The sequence below is a fragment of the Electrophorus electricus genome, chromosome 8, assembly GCF_041902795.1.
Source record: "Electrophorus electricus isolate QZ-2024a chromosome 8, ASM4190279v1, whole genome shotgun sequence".
Taxonomy (NCBI): Eukaryota; Metazoa; Chordata; class Actinopteri; order Gymnotiformes; family Gymnotidae; genus Electrophorus; species Electrophorus electricus.
In genome coordinates, this window is record NC_137504.1 from 32,253,550 (window position 1) to 32,275,005 (window position 21,456).

At 38.9% G+C, this 21,456-nt stretch overlaps 1 protein-coding gene, 1 long non-coding RNA gene and 1 other non-coding gene across 4 annotated transcripts; all 3 read right to left on the minus strand.

Moving 5' to 3' along the window:
- Positions 1–2,000: 2,000 nt before the first annotated feature.
- LOC113589126 (uncharacterized) lies at positions 2,001–6,524 on the minus strand. 2 transcript variants are annotated; one of them, XR_014125131.1, is made up of 5 exons: positions 6,082–6,524; positions 5,175–5,197; positions 3,961–5,038; positions 2,744–2,812; positions 2,108–2,122 (listed from the first exon to the last, which is right to left on the minus strand). It is a non-coding gene; the product is annotated as an uncharacterized LOC113589126 (long non-coding RNA). The 2 variants fall into 2 exon arrangements; XR_003411923.3 differs by having other exon boundaries at positions 2,001–2,122; positions 2,744–5,038.
- A 4,266-nt stretch (positions 6,525–10,790) lies between these two features.
- Positions 10,791–10,864, minus strand: trnat-agu (transfer RNA threonine (anticodon AGU)). Its single transcript has one exon. It is a non-coding gene; the product is annotated as a tRNA-Thr (tRNA).
- Positions 10,865–17,723: 6,859 nt separating this feature from the next.
- crx (cone-rod homeobox) lies at positions 17,724–21,456 on the minus strand. Its single transcript, XM_081720029.1, has 3 exons — positions 20,937–21,456; positions 19,451–19,602; positions 17,724–18,799 (listed from the first exon to the last, which is right to left on the minus strand). The coding sequence occupies exons 1-3, from the start codon at positions 21,031–21,033 to the stop codon at positions 18,143–18,145; spliced, it is 906 nt and encodes a 301-aa protein (XP_081576155.1). The 5' UTR covers positions 21,034–21,456; the 3' UTR covers positions 17,724–18,142.

Genomic DNA, 21,456 nt, shown 5'->3' on the forward strand with positions numbered 1-21,456 from the left:
CTCTTTGTGGACCATTCTGATGATATATTGCAGGAATTATGTAATTTCAATCAAAGCCCTTGACTATGTCAAATAGTACTTGGAGTATTTTTATTCTTGAACAACACTTAATAATTTACTTAAATCATGAAAGGATCAAAGTCATTTGTTTAAAGGTTTGTGACACTTTTTAGCTGCACTAACCTTTTGGTGAATATTCAGAACCACATGGTCCATATCGTAAATGGTAAATAATTATATAAATCAGTTTTGGAGTGATCAGCCATGTGTTATGTTGGTATTCCAAATCCATATAAATAATAAAGCCTTGCTTTGCCAGGAAGCCAGAGGGCGCATCTGCTGACAGAACCATCTGCTGGACAATAATCAGCTTGTGTAAGGGAATATTTGTGCTGGTAAATGGGAGAAAAAGCATGTAGTTGCTGGCCTAGCTGTGTTTGGTTATGACAGCAGAAATAAGGATCCACGAGTCATTTTTACCATCAATAAGTAGCAAGCAGTGTTTTGAAAGTGTTTTTATATACATTTTTATATGAAGTGTCACATGAGATGAAGAATGAAAACCAAATTGCATTGTAGTGCCCGGTTATGCTCCGTAGAGCTGGTCCCCCACATGGAGGTGGCCATGTTTAAAATAGACGTAATACAGAATCCAAAAATGACTCATTGCTCCTTTAACTGTTTAAAATAATTATGCTGCATGGCAAGCTTCATGCTCTCCTGTTTTACCTGCACCCTCCTCTCTCTTTCCGCTCCTTTTGTTTCTGAAATGCTGATTTTGGTTTCATTTTTATCAGATCTTCACTGCTAGCTGCTCTCTGGCTGAAATTACACAAAAGATATGTGCGCAAGAGAATCAGACGCCTCTTGCTTTTGAGTTAGAGGAGGGAATGAAAGGAAACAACACACAGATAAACTCTTATCATGGGAAGACAAAGTCTGGTACTCATTTATCTCTATAGTAATATAGTATAAAAGTTAGAAAGCAAAATGTATTCATTTCTAAGGTAAAGATTGTATTTATTTCCAAGAGCACCCCCCTCCAAGAGGGGCCTCTGGAGTCAGGTCCACAATTACCACCATCCAATGCTTGTGATGCCAGCAGTATCATAGGCTGTGTATGAAATAGCCTACAACATATTACTTGTCTACTGATTGGGCCCCAAATAAGTACGCCTATGCAGTATACGGCCAAAATAACATTTTCCAGAATACAAAAGATTACTTTCAGATTCCAGTAGATGACCTGCACTATCACTGTGGTGTACTGCATCCCATCATGCAACAGTGGCAGAAAATATTTCCAAGTGGGCAAAAACTTCATGCATTCACATGACCCTGTAGTATGGTTTTCATTTGTCACATACTGGATACTATACTTCCATACTACTATGGGGACAATTACCAGTATACATATACTGATACCAGTATATGTATACATATACTGTGTGCAGTATGCAGTATTCAGTATGTAACAGTCTAGCACCCTCACTTGCAATACAGATTTGATAAAGGAAATTCATCATGTACTGAGGACAATGCAAAAGATGAGTGTTGCAGATTACCCTTGATCTCAATCCCATAGTCTCCCTCTCCACCCACTTGAGCATGTTTAGTGCAGACTGAGGCTAGAGCTGTATGTATAAGCCTGTTGCTAGGTTACTGCAGGGGTCACGAGCACCCAAAGTACATCCTGACATTTGTAACTTTGTGTTTCATTCGTTTTCACTACAGCACACCTTTGTAGGAAAAGGTGTTTTTGTGGAAAAACATTTGTGGTAATGCAAGGTGTTTTTATGCAGTAGAGAAAAAATAAAATAAAATGCCCAAATGTTGAATGGTGATACACCTATAAAAGAAAAAAAAAGACCATCCTTTGAACTTCATATGACTTGATCATGACAGCATTTTTCTTCATTATTTCATCATTTTAATATTTTCATGATTTCATCATTTCTTCAAAAGTACTTCATCATTTCATCATTTCAGCATTACTTTAGATTCCAGAATGTACAGACATAGGACATATTAAAAAAAAAGTTATATATATATATGTGTGTGTACTTATTATAACACCTGAACACATTTTTGTGTGTCTCCAGAGTTGACTGGCGGTGGTTTCCTGAAAAGCACAAAGTTCCGTTAAATTAGACTTTATTGTGCTTTTAATAGAATCAGCATGACAACGGTAAGGAAACACTCCTTAGAGTGAATGAAGGTGAAACCTTAGAGAGGAGTCAAGAATCAAAAAGGTAAAATAAGATTTATTTATTTTATTTATTTTTGGAAGTTTGTATGTTGCTTTTGTTCCATTATAAAGATGATCTCCTGTGATAAACTTTAACTAAAGTGTTTATGCATTTAAGTTTTTAGTGTGATAGATGTGGCATGTTTCACAAGACATTAGTTTTGTAATACTTCTAGCAACTATATGCAATCACATATTGCACATCGCCTATGAGGAAGATTGTCTTGCTTAACATCACACACACACACACACACACACACACACACACACACACACACACACACACACACACACACTTACCAGAGTCTCATTTATTTTCTTATGTTGTAGTTATCCTTATCTAGTTGTTAAAGGTACTGGTGTGACAGTCACATCAGAAGAATCAGAAGTAAATGAGTTTACATGACCACAGAGCTATAAGTGCCTCTGCATTTGAGGTTGCTTCTTGAATGATTCACTGATCATTACTTACTGGTGGTGTGGTTCTGAACTCACCCATGTTAGGTCTGTCCAGAGCTCCTGTAACTCAGCTGGTAAAGCAGGTGGAGCAAGATACTGGCAATACTAAAGTCATGAAAAATAACAAAAAAAAAACCTGTCATCATGATATACAAGTTGCTTTGAAGAAAAGCATCTGACAAATGTTGAAAATGTTAATGTCCTGCTCTGGTTCTTTTGTATGAAATGTGGCAGGACTGGTTATTGAACTCTGAAAGCATGCTGCACATCTGGGTTTCCAGGACTGTCATGCTCCATATCATCCAGTAGCAACTGGAACAGCATATGTGTTCTGAGTCCAGAGGATGCATTTTCAAAGCTGTTTTTTTGGGCTCTGAGTTTGCAGCTGAAGTGATGCTTCTTGCATCTAGCCTGTTGCTAATAGGAACAGCTAATTACTGTGTTTGTAACAATTTTGTAATAAACTAGACACTTTTAATAAGTAACCAGGGAATGCACAACAGAGTGGTTCTGCAGCCACTACACCTGATCACAGTGCATCATGTCTCCATGAGGAGAGGAGCTGGAGCCGTTCTAAAAGATTCCATACACAACACTCCCACTGTCCTCTCAAAATAGACAAAACACTTGTGAACTTAGCCTTGAATTGGTCAGCTTTTTATTATAAAAGAGATTAACTAGAAACACACTTACAGTTACACTAAATTTAAAAGAGATTATGTCCCATGGGGACAATGGCCATGTCAAGGGTAAGGAAAACACTCCCTAGAGTGAATGAAGTTGAAACCTTAAGAGAGGAGCCAAGAATCAACAAGGAAAAACAAGATCATTTGGCAGCACTGGATAGTGGAGGTATGGATAGTGGGGATATAATGACACCCTTGGTGGTTTATATCTGATGATTCTTCTATTCTTAGTTTATGAATAGCTTCTGCTCCTGTGTACAGTTTTTGGGATACAATTATTTCTCGTTTTCATTTTTGGATGCTAATGAGCTCCTTTGGCTTTATGAAAAATATAATCTACTGTGATACATTTATACTAAATGCATTTAATTTTTTTTATGACAGATGTAACAAAGAATGGTTATACTAGCACTGTATCCTAACACTTACAAGAGCTATAACACACACACACAAACAAACACACACACACACACACACACACACACACACACACACACACACACACACACACACACACACACACACACGCACACACAATTAAATTAGATAGTGTTAACGTTTATTTACCTAATTTATTTCTCATTTAAGTTGACTTCTTTTAGAATTATAATCCAGATGGAGATGGTATTGGTGTAATTAATTGCGTACACGCCCCTTCTATTGTGGTCCGTTGCTTAGCGACCAAGAACATTTAGCTATTTCCAAATGGACATGGAGTTTCCAAATGGACATGCAGCCTATAATTACAGTCATTAACAAGTAATGTTTGGTAGACAATGTGGATGTATTAATAAACGCATGTTCTAGTAACAGTCGCCATCTGTGCTTGTTTACGAATGATGCAAGACCCAAACACTCGCCCCCTTTGATAGGAACGAGCCTGAAGTCGGCTCCTTATTTGCCAGTTTCTTATTCGCTTTTTCTTTTTTTCAAACGCTACCTAAGAGGCAAAAAGCGGCCAGTAGATGGCGATATTTACTGATGAGTAGATGCAGGTCTGATAAATTTGTTATATTTTAGATGTTTGAAAATTATAGGCTTCATCAATTAAACATTTTTGCCGTTTTCTAATTCAAGAAAATGTATATTTAACAGAGATATTTAAAACATATAGTCTATAAATAACTGTAGACAGACAAAGCAACATAATAACCATGTGTAAATATGTACTGCGAGGTTTACAATAATCAAATCTCCCATTCGAGAAAAGAAAACAGGAAAACCACGTAGCGTTATTATAACTAACTCATATAGTTCACCATACAGAACACCATTCAGAATCATGCAATAATCATACAGTATCTGAATAGGGCACTATTAGGGAAGACATATAGTGTAATAGTGTAATATGCATATAGTTGAATTAATAATACAAAAATAGGCTCAATTAAATACATAATACACACTGTCTTAAAAAGGTCTCCTGATAAAGAGATAAAGAGATAAAGAGAAGGAAGAACGCTCATTTGAAGAGGTCACCCGGTTCACTTGCGCCCCCTTGTGTAATAATCGCATCACCGCTCCTCTCTTCTCGTCGGGGAGCCGTCTGCGTGCGTATGGAGTGGACACCATGCTTACGTCCTCTGTGTCTTCGCCTCTTCGCACGTTTTTTTTTTTTTTGTGTGTGTGTAGAAGAATGACCAACCTAGAATTAGCAAATACATATATAATACGCTAATCAACAACGACAATATTCACATTTTATACTGGAATAATCCTATTATGCATGCTACGCTGTATTTCTGTCTCGCACACAGATGCACGCGAACGAGCGCACTTACCTTTTTTTTTGCAACTTTCTTTTCTGGATTGTTGACCCGGTTGAAGATGGCATTTGAGTGGTGGTCACATTAGAAGACCAGGTAATATGCACCATGCAAGAAAGGAACATCAATGAGATATTTGGTGTCTATTGTAACATTACTGTTTAAATCCGAAAGATTACATCAATTGACAATTAAATAAAATAAATAAAATATAATATCAATTAACAGGTAAGCGCCGAAGGTTGTGAGAAACTGTATGCTTAGCTCGATCGATATTCTCGAGTTTTAATTAACGCACAACCACTCTGTTTGGCGCACACGTAACCGCAGTCACAGCGCCGCAGTAGAGTGCAGTAGAGAGCTCGCACTTTCAAGTGTTCCACAGGACGATTCCAGACATGACCACTTATTAGACAAGAAACCACGTGTTTTCCTGCCTCCATGAAGAGCCTGGAGGCAAAAATGTTATAAAAGATGTCTAATAAGTTCTCTTGCAAATGTCAGTTTTATATGATCGAATTAAAGTTTCGTTATTAATGAAGTAATCGTAAAAGCTTGAAATCTCCCGTTTCTAAACGATTACATAACCTTAAAACACAGGCTACCCGACACGATACGTTCGCATAACATAGGTTGTGCAGATCAAACTATACGAGCTCTGCTGCTTGGTTGTATGGTTTTCCAAGGTCAACCACTTCTTGGATTTTTTAAAATGTTTTCTAAAACATTAATGATTGATATTTGAACGTCGGTTTGAGAGAGAGAGAGAGAGAGAGAGAGAGAGAGAGAGAGAGAGAGAGAGAGAGAGAGAGAGAGCGTGACGTCTGAAATCATAAACCAGCGTTAAAATTTACTGAAGCTGTTTACTTTGGTATGTGAACAAATTATTTTAAATGATGCGAAAAGAGACATCTATACAGACCGACACAAATTCCTTTTAGTATGTTCCCCGCGCATTGTAGTCCCTTGTCGCACGTTCCGTACACGTCGTACGGTCCGCCACAAACCTCGTTCTTCTGCTTAGCACACTCATGACAACAGCCACAAGGGTCCAAAACCTTTTTTCCAGGACAGTCGGACACCGCTAGGCAGTTAAAGTAGTTGCAGGCTATACAAGAGAGCGCCCAGCTGTTCTCCAACACCAAAACAAGCAGAACCTGAGAGATCACTAAGCATTTCAGATACATTATGGAGAAGTCGAGTGTCTGTACGACTCACAGACCAGGTCCCTAAACGCTCAAACTAAAAAGAAAATCGCTTTAAAAATGCGGCCTTTGTGGATAAAAGACCACGCCTGTAACTACTTTAACGCATGGGATTTATGAAGGAAAAGACCTGAAACTGTACCCAATATATGGTCTGCACACAAACCTGCCCCCTCCCGGTTTTCTTCACAGCTTTCTTCGTTTTAGGACCACTGACACACACCACTCGGTCAGTAGCTCCGTCTGTGAAACCGTGTGCATCGTCAGTGATTTACGAATGTTAGAAAGTGTTATTTAATTTGTGTGCTATATATTTCTATAAATAATGTTGCGGGAATATGCTGCAAATTAGTGACACCGATAGAATGGAGAGAGAGAGAGAGAGAGAGAGAGAGAGAGAGAGAGAGAGAGAGAGAGAGAGAGAGAGAATAAATCAGTAGCAGCAGAGGCGGCACAAAGCTGTTATAAATGGTTACAGTCTAACAACCTAACACTCAAATAACGTTTAACCCCTTGACTGCTGCTATTTTTAAATATCTTTTTTGTCACTTACATAAAATGTGAGCTATATACGTGTGGACATGGTCAAAAAAGTCAACTTTAAAATATTTTTAAAGGGCTACATGGCTGTTATTTTAAAGTTTTGCTTCGACCACTGCTAGCAGGACGCCATTTTGCCTCATCACACACACACACACACACACACACACACACACACACACACACACACATATATATATATATATATATATATATATATATATATATATATATATATATATATATATATATATATATATATATATTGTACTTATTATAACACCTGAACACATTTTTGTGTGTCTCCAGAGTTGACTGGCGGTGGTTTCCTGAAAAGCACAAAGTTCCTTTAAATTAGACTTTATTGTGCTTGGGTCTCCTGAAAAGCACAAGGTTCCGTTAAATTAGACTTTATTGTGCTTTAAATAGAATCAGCATGACAACGGTAAGGAAACACTCCTTAGAGTGAATGAAGGTGAAACCTTAGAGAGGAGCCAAGAATCAACAAGGTAAAATAAGATTTATTTATTTTATTTATTTCTGGAAGTTTGTATGTTGCTTTTGTTCCATTATAAAGATGATCTCCTGTGATAAATTTTAACTAAAGTGTTCATGCATTTAAGTTTTTAGTGTGATAGATGTGGCATGTTTCACCAGACATTAGTTTTGTAATACTTCCAGCAACTATATGCAATCACATATTGCACATCGCCTATAAGGAAGATTGTCTTGCTTAACATGACACACACACACACACACACACACACACACACACACACACACACACACACTTACCAGAGTCTCATTTATTTTCTTATGTTGTAGTTATCCTTATCTAGTTGTTAAAGGTACTGGTGTGACAGTCACATCAGAAGAATCTGAAATAAATGAGTTTAGTGAATAAGTAACCAGGGAATGCACAACAGAGTGGTTCTGCAGCCACTACACCTGATCACAGTGCATCATGTCTCCATGAGGAGAGGAGCTGGAGCCGTTCTAAAAGATTCCATACACAACACTCCCACTGTCCTCTCAAAATAGACAAAACACTTGTGAACTTAGCCTTGAATTGGTCAGCTTTTTATTATAAAAGAGATTAACTAGAAACACACTTACAGTTACACTAAATTTAAAAGAGATTATGTCCCATGAGGACAATGGCCATGTCAAGGGTAAGGAAAACACTCCCTAGAGTGAATGAAGTTGAAACCTTAAGAGAGGAGCCAAGAATCAACAAGGAAAAACAAGATCATTTGGCAGCACTGGATAGTGGAGGTATGGATAGTGGGGATATAATGACACCCTTGGTGGTTTATATCTGATGATTCTTCTATTCTTAGTTTATGAATAGCTTCTGCTCCTGTGTACAGTTTTTGGGATACAATTATTTCTCGTTTTCATTTTTGGATGCTAATGAGCTCCTTTGGCTTTATGAAAAATATAATCTACTGTGATACATTTATACTAAATGCATTTAATTTTTTTTATGACAGATGTAACAAAGAATGGTTATACTAGCACTGTATCCTAACACTTACAAGAGCTATAACACACACACACACACACACACACACACACACACACACACACACACACACACGCACACACAATTAAATTAGATAGTGTTAACGTTTATTTACCTAATTTATTTCTCATTTAAGTTGACTTCTTTTAGAATTATAATCCAGATGGAGATGGTATTGGTGTAATTAATTGCGTACACGCCCCTTCTATTGTGGTCCGTTGCTTAGCGACCAAGAACATTTAGCTATTTCCAAATGGACATGGAGTTTCCAAATGGACATGCAGCCTATAATTACAGTCATTAACAAGTAATGTTTGGTAGACAATGTGGATGTATTAATAAACGCATGTTCTAGTAACAGTCGCCATCTGTGCTTGTTTACGAATGATGCAAGACCCAAACACTCGCCCCCTTTGATAGGAACGAGCCTGAAGTCGGCTCCTTATTTGCCAGTTTCTTATTCGCTTTTTCTTTTTTTCAAACGCTACCTAAGAGGCAAAAAGCGGCCAGTAGATGGCGATATTTACTGATGAGTAGATGCAGGTCTGATAAATTTGTTATATTTTAGATGTTTGAAAATTATAGGCTTCATCAATTAAACATTTTTGCCGTTTTCTAATTCAAGAAAATGTATATTTAACAGAGATATTTAAAACATATAGTCTATAAATAACTGTAGACAGACAAAGCAACATAATAACCATGTGTAAATATGTACTGCGAGGTTTACAATAATCAAATCTCCCATTCGAGAAAAGAAAACAGGAAAACCACGTAGCGTTATTATAACTAACTCATATAGTTCACCATACAGAACACCATTCAGAATCATGCAATAATCATACAGTATCTGAATAGGGCACTATTAGGGAAGACATATAGTGTAATAGTGTAATATGCATATAGTTGAATTAATAATACAAAAATAGGCTCAATTAAATACATAATACACACTGTCTTAAAAAGGTCTCCTGATAAAGAGATAAAGAGATAAAGAGAAGGAAGAACGCTCATTTGAAGAGGTCACCCGGTTCACTTGCGCCCCCTTGTGTAATAATCGCATCACCGCTCCTCTCTTCTCGTGGGGGAGCCGTCTGCGTGCGTATGGAGTGGACACCATGCTTACGTCCTCTGTGCCTTCGCCTCTTCGCACGTTTTTTGTTTTGTGTGTAGAAGAATGTCCAACTTAGAATTAGCAAATACATATATAATACGCTAATCAACAACGACAATATTCGCATTTTATACTGGAATAATCCTACTATGCATGCTACGCTGTATTTCTGTCTCGCACACAGATGCACGCGAACCTTTTTGCAACTTTCTTTTCTGGATTGGGCAACGCTGGGCATTTAAAGTCGGTGGAGGATATACAAAAGAGCACCCAGCTGTTCTCCAACACCAAAACAAGCAGAACCTGAGAGTTGAGTCTGGCAGTCAAATGCCTGACTCATTGCACCACAGAGGCTACGTGAGACAAAGTTTGCACCGTCAATTGGCACTCTGAGCATGAAATTCATGCCATAGCAGATTTTTCCACAGAGCAATGGCACAGCTGAAATTTTAATGCTGGACTTAATGTTTAAGAGGCAGGCAGTATCATAAGCTAAGATCACCCACACTGTTATAGGGAGTATCAGTGGGTCTTTGATGTGCCCTTTCCCCCTCCATACTTGCAACAAAGGACACCTAAATTTTGAGCATTCACTTGCATGTTGGGCAAATGCCACAGCATCTACCATTAACGGTAACTCATGGAAAAAGCAGTGACATGTTGTGTTAGTCTTTCAACTCTAATAAGTCTGGGGGCTTGAAGGAGGGTTCAAACCATTGGTATTAATCAGGACAATTATGTATTAGCAGCACACAAAAAATCAAGCAAAGTGTTTCTGCACATATCTAAAGAACTGACAATGAATTGGCAACTCAAAAATATGCTACCAGCATATTTGCTACTTTATTAGGCTGGTACTGGTCCTTTGAGAAAACAAGCCATAAGAGACCTACAGAAAACTAACATACACTTGTTAAACTTTGCAAGACAACTGTGGGATTAGCATGGAACAAGGGATTTCAAGATCCCCCAGAAGAAAGTTGACTCTCATGGGACTCAAACCCACAATCTTTGAATGGCTTCTAATCCTAGCCTAGACTTTTCCACAGAGAAACGGCACATCTGAAATTTGAATGCTGGACTTAATGTTTAAGAGGCAGGCACTATCATAAGCTAAGCTCAGCCACACTGTTATAGGGAGTATCAGTGTGTCTTTGATGTGCCCTTTCCCCCTCCATACTTGCAACAAGGACCCCTGAATTGTGAGCATGAATCTGAAGTCCTAACAAGGGTTAGCATAATGTAAAAGGTACTGCTGGGATTTGAACCCAGGACTTCCTGTTTACTAGACAGGCACTATGACCAGCTAAGCTACGGCACCCTTTTGATGAGCTCGTTGAACCATGCAGAAAGATTCAGTTGCATGTTGGGCAAATGTCACAGCATCTACCATTAACGGTAAATCATTTAAAAAGCAGTGACATATTGCGTTAGTCTCTCAGCTATAATTAATCTGCAGGCTTGAAGGAGGGTTCAAACCATTGGTATTAATCAAGACAATTATGTACTAGCAGCACACAGAAAATTAAGCAGTGTTTCTGCACATATCTAAAAAACTGACAATGAATTGGCAACTCCAAAAAAAGCTGCCAGCATATTTGCTACGTTAAGACAATGCAGGGTCTTTGATGAGTACGTTCACCTTCAACAATGGCAACAAACACAAGTTTTCCAGTGAAACCAGTGCAGAAAAACTTATTCGGATGTTGTGCAAATGTCACAGAATCTACCCATAGCATTATATCAGAGAAAAGGCTGTGACAGCATTCGAAAGCCAGGCAAGTAGACTTTCACACGTCTCATGTAAATGATAACCTGAATGATGAATTTTGCCTGCTATATACTCATATTGGCTTTTGACTTGAAGGAGCATTCAGAACCCTGGTGCACATTGGTGTTAAGCAACACATTTATGTAATAGCACAGTACAAATAAATAAATCAAATCGTATCTGCACCTATATAAAAAACTCGCAATTATTTGACAATTTCACAGTGTGCTAGCACGCCCCTCTCTTTGCTAACCTAATGAACTGGAGAAAGAGCAGTTACTGGTTCAAAGAGAAAACATGCCTTAAGAGACCTATAGGAAAGTTAAAAATGAAAAGTCTGAGATGAATTTGACAAACAAATAGGAAAGCAAGCATTGGAAATCAGTGAGTAGACTTGTCGACAGGCACTCTCTTTGTAACTGACTTACACTTGTTAAACATTGCCAGGCACTGGTGGTATTATCAAGGAACAAGGGATTTCAAGTTCCTCCAGAAAAGTAGCAACTCTGGTGGCACAACCTTTAAAGCTGAGTCTGGCAGTCAAATGCCTGACTCATTGCACCACAGAGGCTATGTGAGACTCACAAAACTCATGGAAAAAGCAGTGACATGTTGCGTTAGTTTTTCAACTCTAATTAATCTGTGGCCTTGAAGGAGGGTTCAAACCATTGGTATTAATCAGGACAATTATGTATTAGCAGCACACAAAAACTCAAGCAAAGTGTTTCTGCACATATCTAAAAAACTGACAATGAATTGGCAACTCCAAAATAAACTGTGGGGACCACCACCACCATGTAACATAACTGTATATCTGTATATATATATTTATATTCAATTACCTTGTAACACAACAACTGTAGATATGTTATTATACGAAATGGATCTGTACATTCTGTAGATTGTGTACATATATACACAACCATATACATTGTACATTGTGTATATAATCATAATATACATATATTGTACATACATTGTTAATATATTTTGTACATACATAGAATATATATATTTATCTTTGCATATATATATTTCACATATAGAGAATATCTATATTTCTCTATGCACCCCTGTTTTCTTTTTCTCAGTTTGGACAGATCACTCTCCACCATTTCACTGCGAGTTATACTGTATCTGACTATGTATGTGACGGATAAACCAAACTTGACTTGCTGCGAGCATATTTGCTACTTTATTAGGCAGGTACTGATTCTTAGAGAAAACAAGCCATAAGAGACCTACAGAAAACTAACATAAACTTTGCAAACAACTGTGGGATTAGCATGGAACAAGGGCTTTCAAGATCCCCCAGAAGAAAGTTGATTCTTATGGGACTCAAACCCACAACCTTTAATTGGCTTCTAATCCTAGCCTAGAAGTCCAATGCCCTATCTATTGCACCAGAGAGCCTAGGTATGCTAACCTTTTGACAGTCATTCATTATTGTGAACCTGAATGTCACATTTTATAAAGTGTTTCCCTAAGGTAAAGGTAACACTGGAACTTGAACATAGGACCTCCCATTTAGTACACAGGTATGATGACCAGTTAAGTCACAGCACACTTTTGATCAACACAATGCAGGGTCTTTGATGAGTACTTTCACCTTCAACAATGGCAACAAACGCAAGTTTTCCAGTGAAACCAGTGCAGAAAAACTTATTCGGATGTTGTGCAAATGTCACAGAATCTACCCATAGCATTATATCAGAGAAAAGGCTGTGACAGCATTCGAAAGCCAGGCAAGTAGCCTTTCACGCGTCTCATGTAAATGATAACCTGAATGATGAATTTTGCCTGCTATATAGTCATATTGGCTTTTGACTTGAAGGAGCATTCAGAACCCTGGTGCACATTGGTGTTAAGCAACACATTTATGTAATAGCACAATACAAATAAATAAATCAAATCGTATCTGCACCAATATAAAAAACTCAGAATTATTTGGCAATTTCACAGTGTGCTAGCACGTCCCTCTCTTTGCTAACCTAATGACTTGGTTATTAGCCAAATACCCTGGCATCTTAAGCATCTCTAAGAAACACAAGGCTGGCCAAATTAGCATAAAAGGCAGGGGCATTATTAGACCCAATGTACTGGGGCATGTGCCCCAAACAAATGTTGCGGTAAAAAGTCAAATTTATCCTGAATTGCTGACCAGAATTACAGAACACGCCAAGCAAACTCACTACAGGCCCAACATTTCCCATAATGACCTTCATAAAAGGGCGTGTTTTATAATTACTTTGTCCTTTAATATCAATCTACTGAAATCTTCATGATTAAGATAAAATTATTTATTTGTTTACGGATATCACATGCGGTGATTTGTGCACAAGCTGTAGGGTGTAATGATTTCCCATCCTAGAAGGCACACTGAATTTAAATTAGCATTTTGTGCCATTGTAGGTGCAGTTAATTGGGCGGTTACAAATGTTTTATGTATTTTTATTTTTAGAAACTGTCTTGTCACTGTTATTAAATGGCTGTCCTTTGCGTATTTTAGTATTAGAAAATGTGATCCTATACCGCAAAGAACCAGATGATCTATTAAGGTGAATTTACCTTAATATATCATTCAGTAAATTCAGTAAAGCGAACCTCATGATAAAGAAATCCTACAATTATGTTTAGTATAATTGAGCGCAAACAATGCAGCTGATACTGATACTTTACTATGTAAAGTAAACCTGCTTTGTGCAGTAATTGCGCTACAATGATGTTTATTAAAGGACAAAGCCCAAGACGTCAAAAACTATTTTACTGGCTAACAGCTGCGACGGCATTTCCCGTTTGTTAGAAAGCTATGGCCTACGATGGAAGTTCGGTCACATACACGTTAAGAAATCATCGGCTTCTGGAATTCAGTTCCGACAAGTCAACCACTTTGGGACTAACATAAAAATAATGTATTACCTACGCCTATTGATGTTTTAATGTCTTATGACTGACAGTATAGATTGACTTAACAGTCTGCTGGTTTCCTTTCAAAGCAGAAGTTTGTTCTTCTCAATTACAGTTTATAGTTAATCACTTAAAAGCTTTCTTCGGGTTTTTTTGGGGGGAAATATGGCAATATCAAGGGACAGAGGGGGTGGGAAACGCCTTTACAAATTAAGAAGAAAAGAGTTAATGCAAAACTGAGTCAACATTGGCTCCGTTCCATTTAGGTGTTTGTTTGTTTTGTTGTTGTTGTTTTTAACGAAAATAGCGTTAACGCATTTTGTCGATATGGGCAATATAAACAGAGATCTTAAACTATCTTTAAACGTTAACGTATCTTATGTCTACAAGTATTCTAAGCGCCAAAGCAATTTTCGTAAAAAATCACGTGAATGAGAAACGTGGCCATGACGACAGGTAGTAGATGGACTATGGGAGTACGCAGCCATGCCTCCAGAAACTGGGAGAGGACGATGCATCTGACGGAGACAGCGCATGAACTAGGTCAGTTTGGATGTGAGCCTAATTGTTTTTTTTCCCTGAATATTCAAGGATCTTCAAGCTGTATCCTTAGACGTACCAGAGGAACATTTACTCTTGTACATCCTCCAGACTAGACTGAGAAATCAGACTGATAGGATTTTTTAAAAAAACAAACCGTTTTTAATTTTAATTCCTCCTTGTGGCTTGGTCTTTATTTACACACCTATATCATGACCATGAATTGTTCCTATGACTTTGATTATGGGACTATCATAACTGCAGTTTTAAATATTTGTGTGCCCATTACTGGTCACTCAGAATGATAAGATATTGATAACATTCAGTGTCCTCAGTCATCCTTTGAAGGGATTTCAATCATTTTCTGATCAGACTGCAAATAGGTGCCAAGAAATGTTATCATTATAGAATTTGTTCTGTTGGCAAGTCATCCCAACTGTCTCAGCATTACCAAACATGGAATGAGTCAGTGAAATTCTGTGGTCTCATACAAAATTCTAACTGAGTAAAGAGAATATGAGTTTCTCACAATTACACCTAACTTATTTAGCAGTTTACTGGCGGCTATTTTTACGGTAGTTTGTCTCAGGTTTTTCTTTCAGATCCAGCATTACCTGCACATTTGTATAATTTGTGTACTTACCATGATTCTGTATATGTGGGTGTTTTCATAGTCAGCCTGAAAAATTATTTGGAACCAGTTTCACTGATGCAACCTCTTATACCTCTAGGCTGACAAAACTTGTTAATATATTAATTCCACAAAATTCAGTAATGCAGACAGTGTTTGGGAGCTAATTTACTAAGGCCTGATTTTAACAAATAATGCAGTCCCTTTGGTGTGTATGTCGTCCTCGTCTGTAGTGTGAGGTTGAAAGCCACTGAAAGGCCAAAGCACCATCAGTCTTGGTCTGACTATGATATTAATCTCTTTCTCTCTCTCTCTCACACACACACAGAGAGAGCGAGAGAGAGAGAGAGAGAGAGAGAGAGAGAGAAAGAAAAAAAAACTTGCTTGCTTCTGACCTCTTGCAATGTCTTATGTATAAATGATGAATAAAAAAATTTCAGTCTAATAACTCATCTTTGCAAAATGTATAATACTGCATACTGACAAAATTGACCATTCACCAGAGAGACGCATCTTTTCAATACCAAGAGGTGTTGCTGACTTCCTTCCTCCAGCTGGTTACTCGTTTGATATAGACCTATGCAACATTAGCGCCCACTTGTGGCTTGAACCTGGAAGTGTCACCAATCTGTAACACTTTTATCTTAACATTTGTTTTATATATTACTAAAGAAAATTCCAGGTGAGTATCTATCTATCTATCTATCTATCTATCTATCTATCTATCTATCTATCTATCTATCTATCTATCTATCTATCTATCTATCTATCTATCTATCTATCTATCTATCTATCGAAACAAACTAATGTAAACAATCTTTTATGACCACTACATCTAAACAGCCTTTACAATTTTGGTAGCCATCATTAAAATAATTACTCTGGTATTCTGGGGGAACAGAGTTTCTATGACTGTCATGAGCTCTGAAATCAGTAACTAACAAATATAACATGGGTATATTAATCAATCAAAAACCTCTACTGGACATTTTTCAATATGTGTTTTAACCAATCAACTACCTCTATGCGTACACTATGTCTCATAGTGAATCTCAACCATCCCCCCCCCCCCCCATATTTTCCTTCTCTTTCTGTCCCCTCTGTACATGCTAAGAGCTTCTTAATCCTGCTCTGACCTGAATAGAGCCATGCAGTGTGACTAGGACCAGGGGTGTGTGTATAGGCCGACGTGTGTGTATGTGGGTATGTGAATATCGATAGGTGTATCTGTCTCAGGGTGTGTGTGTGTGGCACCAGTCCAGGGCTATCTGGAGGTCTACCACCCTGCAGTTTAGTTGTAAGAAGTGCCTGGTTTTTACATTCAGATGATTTTTACCAAGGCCTATATTAGGCAGATCACTTGTTCGGTCAGTGTGTCCCCTTATCCACTGTACCTCGGTAACTTCCCACTCCAAGGACAATGTTTAGGACAGTGCTGAAGGGTAGAACAGGAGGGGAGCATTGCAAAGAGAGAGAGAGGATTGTTAATCCTTTTTAATTGTTTTAGGATACTGTTGATTTGACTGTAATGAGATTGAGGTGGGTCATCTGCTAAAATAAATCCACACCTCCAGTTGACTAGGCAAAGCCACCTGTGTGTCCCCATGGCAACAGCCCTCTGTCACCTCCAGATGTCCAACTTTCGGATTCATAATCTCTCTTCAAAAACTACCCCTAGCCAGGCCGTTCTTAAACTCGGAATACATAGTATGGCTGGGCATAAACTTTGACTTCAAATTGTCTCATGTTTACATTTACCTGATACATTTATACTAAGCAACTTACATGTATGACTGAATACAACTTGAGTGATTTAGAGTTAAGGGTCTTGCTCAGGGACCCAACAGTGGCAACTTGGCGCTTGAACTGGAAAACTTCCTATTACAAGGCAAGTAACTTATCCACTGAGCTACCACAGATGAACCCCTCTGAACTCTTGCTATGACAACAAAACATGGACAAATAAGCTAATTCATCCCTTTGGGTAGTACATTTCCTTTTTAGTATTTGGGTAATTATCACTCTAATATTTGTTTTAAAAATATCTGGTATGACAATTATGTAATGATGATGTAGTGAATCATGGTATCTGTATTTGCTTTATTTTTTGTCTTCAGTAAATTCACATTATGGTAAATTCCTACTTCTGTTAATGCCATGTAGATGTTTGGTACACATTTAACGATCTGATTTGCACTTCTTCTTCACAGTATATCAAATGAGCACATGTAACCTCCCCGAATACAGGGGCGCTGGGGCTTCTTGCAAGAGGACCTCCAGCCCTACCACAAATGGAAAGTGTCCGGCACACAAAAAAAAATGCACAACTGGCATTGAAATAACAAGCTAACTTTAATGATGAGTCATCTAGCATAAAAGCACAGTATACAGTCTGGCATAACTGAATATAACAGTACAAGCACAACACAATGAACCCTATAGTGTCTAGAAGTGAAACATATGCAGAAAGATATCAGTTCATTGTGTGTGTGTGTGTGTGTGTGTGTGTGTGTGTGTGTGTGTGTGTGTGTGTGTGTGTGACTGTGTGTGACTGTGTTTTCAAATCTGGAGGAGTCTTTCACTCTCAACCAGTCACAAAGCCAATCTGGGTCTTAAAGAAGCAGCTGCGCTGTGTGTCCTCTTGCTGAAGAGTGAATAATTTAGATTTAGTTCATAAAAGTGCCAGGACCTAAGTGCAGCACTACCAGCTGTTAAAGTACACACAGTCCTCTCTCTTTCTTGCTGTCTTTCTACAGCACCTGGAACTTGTGATCGAGGCAGTCGACGGTGCTGAAGTTCAGCTTCCAGGCCTGCTGGTCCTTGTAGTCCAGGCAGTCGATGGTGCTAAAGCTGAGAGAGGAGGCACCGTAGCCCTGAGAGGAGAGTGAGGGTGAGTGGCTCAGGGAGCTACCCATGGAGGGTACAGTGAGAGGTGAGAGAGCGCCCCCACTGGCTGACAGCTGCGAGCTCATGGGTGACAGGTAGGGACTGCAGTCAAAGCTGCTGAAGTAAAGCGATGAGCCATAGCCCTGGCCGTAGGAGGGGCCCTGGCCATAGGAGGGGCCCTGGCCATAGGAGGAGCCCTGACTGTAGGAGGAGCCCTGGCTGTAGCCCATGGTGTAGGTACTGGCTCGCTGCATACAGGGGGTCCCAGGGCCGCAAAGGGGGTCTGGGATGGGCGACAGTGACGTGGGGCTCCACACTGACACAGGGGCAGTGCCAGCACTGGTGCTGGGGGCCACAGTCAGGGGCGGGGCTGACACCATCATGGAGGAGGGGCCAGCACTGGGCTCGGGGGGCATCTCCGGGGGCGGGGTGGTCTTCTTCTTGGGGGGGCGGGGCTTGGGCTGGCCACTGGTCTGCTGTTGCTGCTGACGGCATTTTGCTCTGCGGTTCTTGAACCAAACCTGGGGGGTAAGGGGTAGACATGATGGAGAGAGGGTGAGAGGGTGAGAGGGGGAGAGAGGGTGAGAGAGAGAGAGAGAGAGAGAGAGAGAGAGAGGAAGAGAAAGAAAAGAAAGGTAAGGTGAAGGAAAAAAACAGTGTCATTGGTGAAACTTTGGATTTTATATGGAATGACAAATAGAAATCAAAATGGAAATAAAAATGAAGATTTTGAGTTTCACTTATTATTAGACCACATGTCTTAGTAAAGTATCTTCAGTAGAATAAAGTGAATATTAAGGAAACATCACCCCCTAGAGGTCCTGTTATTGGCAACACTGGAGCTCCATCCTTTAACACCTGAAACAATTCATTCAGGTTGCCTGGGTCCTCATCTTCAAATCTTAGCGTTTTCATCTGTTCTCAGATGTCACGTCTCATCCTTGTATCATGTGTACTCATATGCACCTCACTTGAATTTCATCACTGAATAAATTCTACCTTTCACGTATATTTTCTTATGTACCCCAAGTTAGACCTAAGTAGTGTCCCTGTCATCTGCACTTGTCTGTGTCTCACGCTGCACTCAGCTGTACCCAAAACTCATCAGGCAAGTGTCAGCAGCAGCATGTAGTGTCTCACCTGTACTTTAGACTCAGCATGCAGTGTCTCACCTGTACTCTGGACTCAGGCAGGTTTATTTTGAGCGCCACCTCCTCCCTCATGAAGATGTCGGGGTACCGTGTCTTTGTGAACAAAGCCTCCAAAATGTCCAGCTGAGTGCGTGTAAAGGTAGTGCGCTCGCGGCGCTGCTTTCTCGGAGTGGCTGAACACACACACACACACACACACACACACACACACACACACACACACACACACACACATATATATATATATATATATATATATATATATATATATATATATATATATACATACATACACACACGCACATGGATAATATATTGTTTAAATAATAGTTTGTTGAATGTTGATTGAATTAGTTTACTGAACTAAATTAAACGGAATTCACCCCAATGCGGCCATACACAATAAATCGCCTACATACTTTCTCTCGACTAAACGTTGCTTATTTTGCCAGTTGACGCGGTTTAACTCTGCTAGTAAAGCCCATGCTTGGATGTGTTTGACCCAACAGTGAAATACAAGCTGCGCATTAGTTGGTGATGGTGAAAGGAGACGACGGAGGTGCTTGTGAAATGCTCATAATGCAGTAACGTCATATCTTTTAAAGCCTCATGCACTTTATCAGTAATAGAATACATAGCAAGAATGCATGTTACACTTGAATTCTGATAACGAAAAACATTTGCTTTTTATAAAGTTTATAAAGTTCAAGTTGTTTTTATTTACGGTCCATTTTTGGGGGGCGGGGGGCAAAAGAGTCGCTAGTGTTTGAATATATTTCAGCGAACATAGTGCATATTATTTTGGATTTTTTTCCTAACTTCAACATAGGGGTTGTGGTATAAATTACTGTTATAATGTCTTTTAAAGTTGGTCCTTGGTGGAAGAGTAAATATTTTATTATTTTTACCGAGTAAATTAAAACGTCGCATTTCATTCACAATTAAATATATTAATTGTCTATATTTAACATGTCAATATTCAACATGTTATTCAATGCTGAACATAAACAATTAGAATTATATTCTATTAAAATAGATTCAGAAGTTAATTGGCGTGAGGGGTGCTCGTGGCTCGTACTAGTGAACTTGCATATATTCCATATTTTGATCCAACAATTCAAGAAAAATATTGAGAGATGTTGTTAGAGGATAGCATAAAATGCTAGAGAAAGTTATGTAGGCGATTGATGTTTTCCATTTAGTGGCTGTTTGTCTTGTGATGGCTATTTTTAACAAAAATAAATAAATAAAAACGAAATATTAAAGAATGAAAATGTGAAAAAGAAAACCGTCTTGGATTAAATATTAAAATAATATATATTGAAAAGAAAGGTAGAAAACTAAATCTGTACCATGGAATTGTTGTTTTATTTATGTAGGTATTTTTAAATTGCGACCATTATATTTAAATGTTCAATAATATAACATTTGCCATTGAAAAGCATCAACACGCGCTAAGAAAATATAGGAGTTTAAGACATTTAGTCATTAAACTTTTTAAACTCACCTGGGTAGCCGACCGTTGTTTGTAGTAGGTCCATCCCTGGAGCGGACAGAGTTAACCCGTTCACTGCGTAATGAGTCTGCTTTATGTAGGACATCATGCTTGGGATGGACGCGACTCTCAAACCCTGCCTCTCTCCACTGCTCTGGCTGCGTGACGCCGCGTGCCGTCCGGGGTGCACTCTTCTCACGAGGGCCGTCTGTCTACCCGTCTGCCGTGCGTGCGGGTCGCTCCTGGTGGAATGCGCACGCTACGCAAGACACCTGTAGGCTTTTTCTCCCCGGCTCTTCTTTCGCTCTTTCTAACCACGAGTGGAATTCAATAATTTGTATAGCACAGATGATGTGAAGGTACACTACAAATGCGGGAATAAAGTGTAAAAAAAACCAAAAAAAAAACAAGTTCACGAGTTGTTTTAGGTTCTCCTTTGGTTAAAGCACGTTATGAAACCGGAGGGAAGCGGGACACTGCGCGCAATAAAGAAAAGAGGAGCTAATCAAGAAGCATCACTAACAAACACACA

What these genes read in the sequence shown, in the direction of transcription:
- crx (XM_081720029.1), bottom strand. Translation starts at nt 21,033, where the DNA reads ATGATGTCCTACATAAAGCAGACTCATTACGCAGTGAACGGGTTAACT. An exon ending in AACAACGGTCGGCTACCCAG is followed by an intron (nt 19,603 to 20,936) that starts GTGAGTTTAAAA and finishes GTGTGTGTTCAG; the next exon opens with CCACTCCGAGAAAGCAGCGC. An exon ending in TGCCTGAGTCCAGAGTACAG is followed by an intron (nt 18,800 to 19,450) that starts GTGAGACACTGC and finishes CTTACCCCCCAG; the next exon opens with GTTTGGTTCAAGAACCGCAG.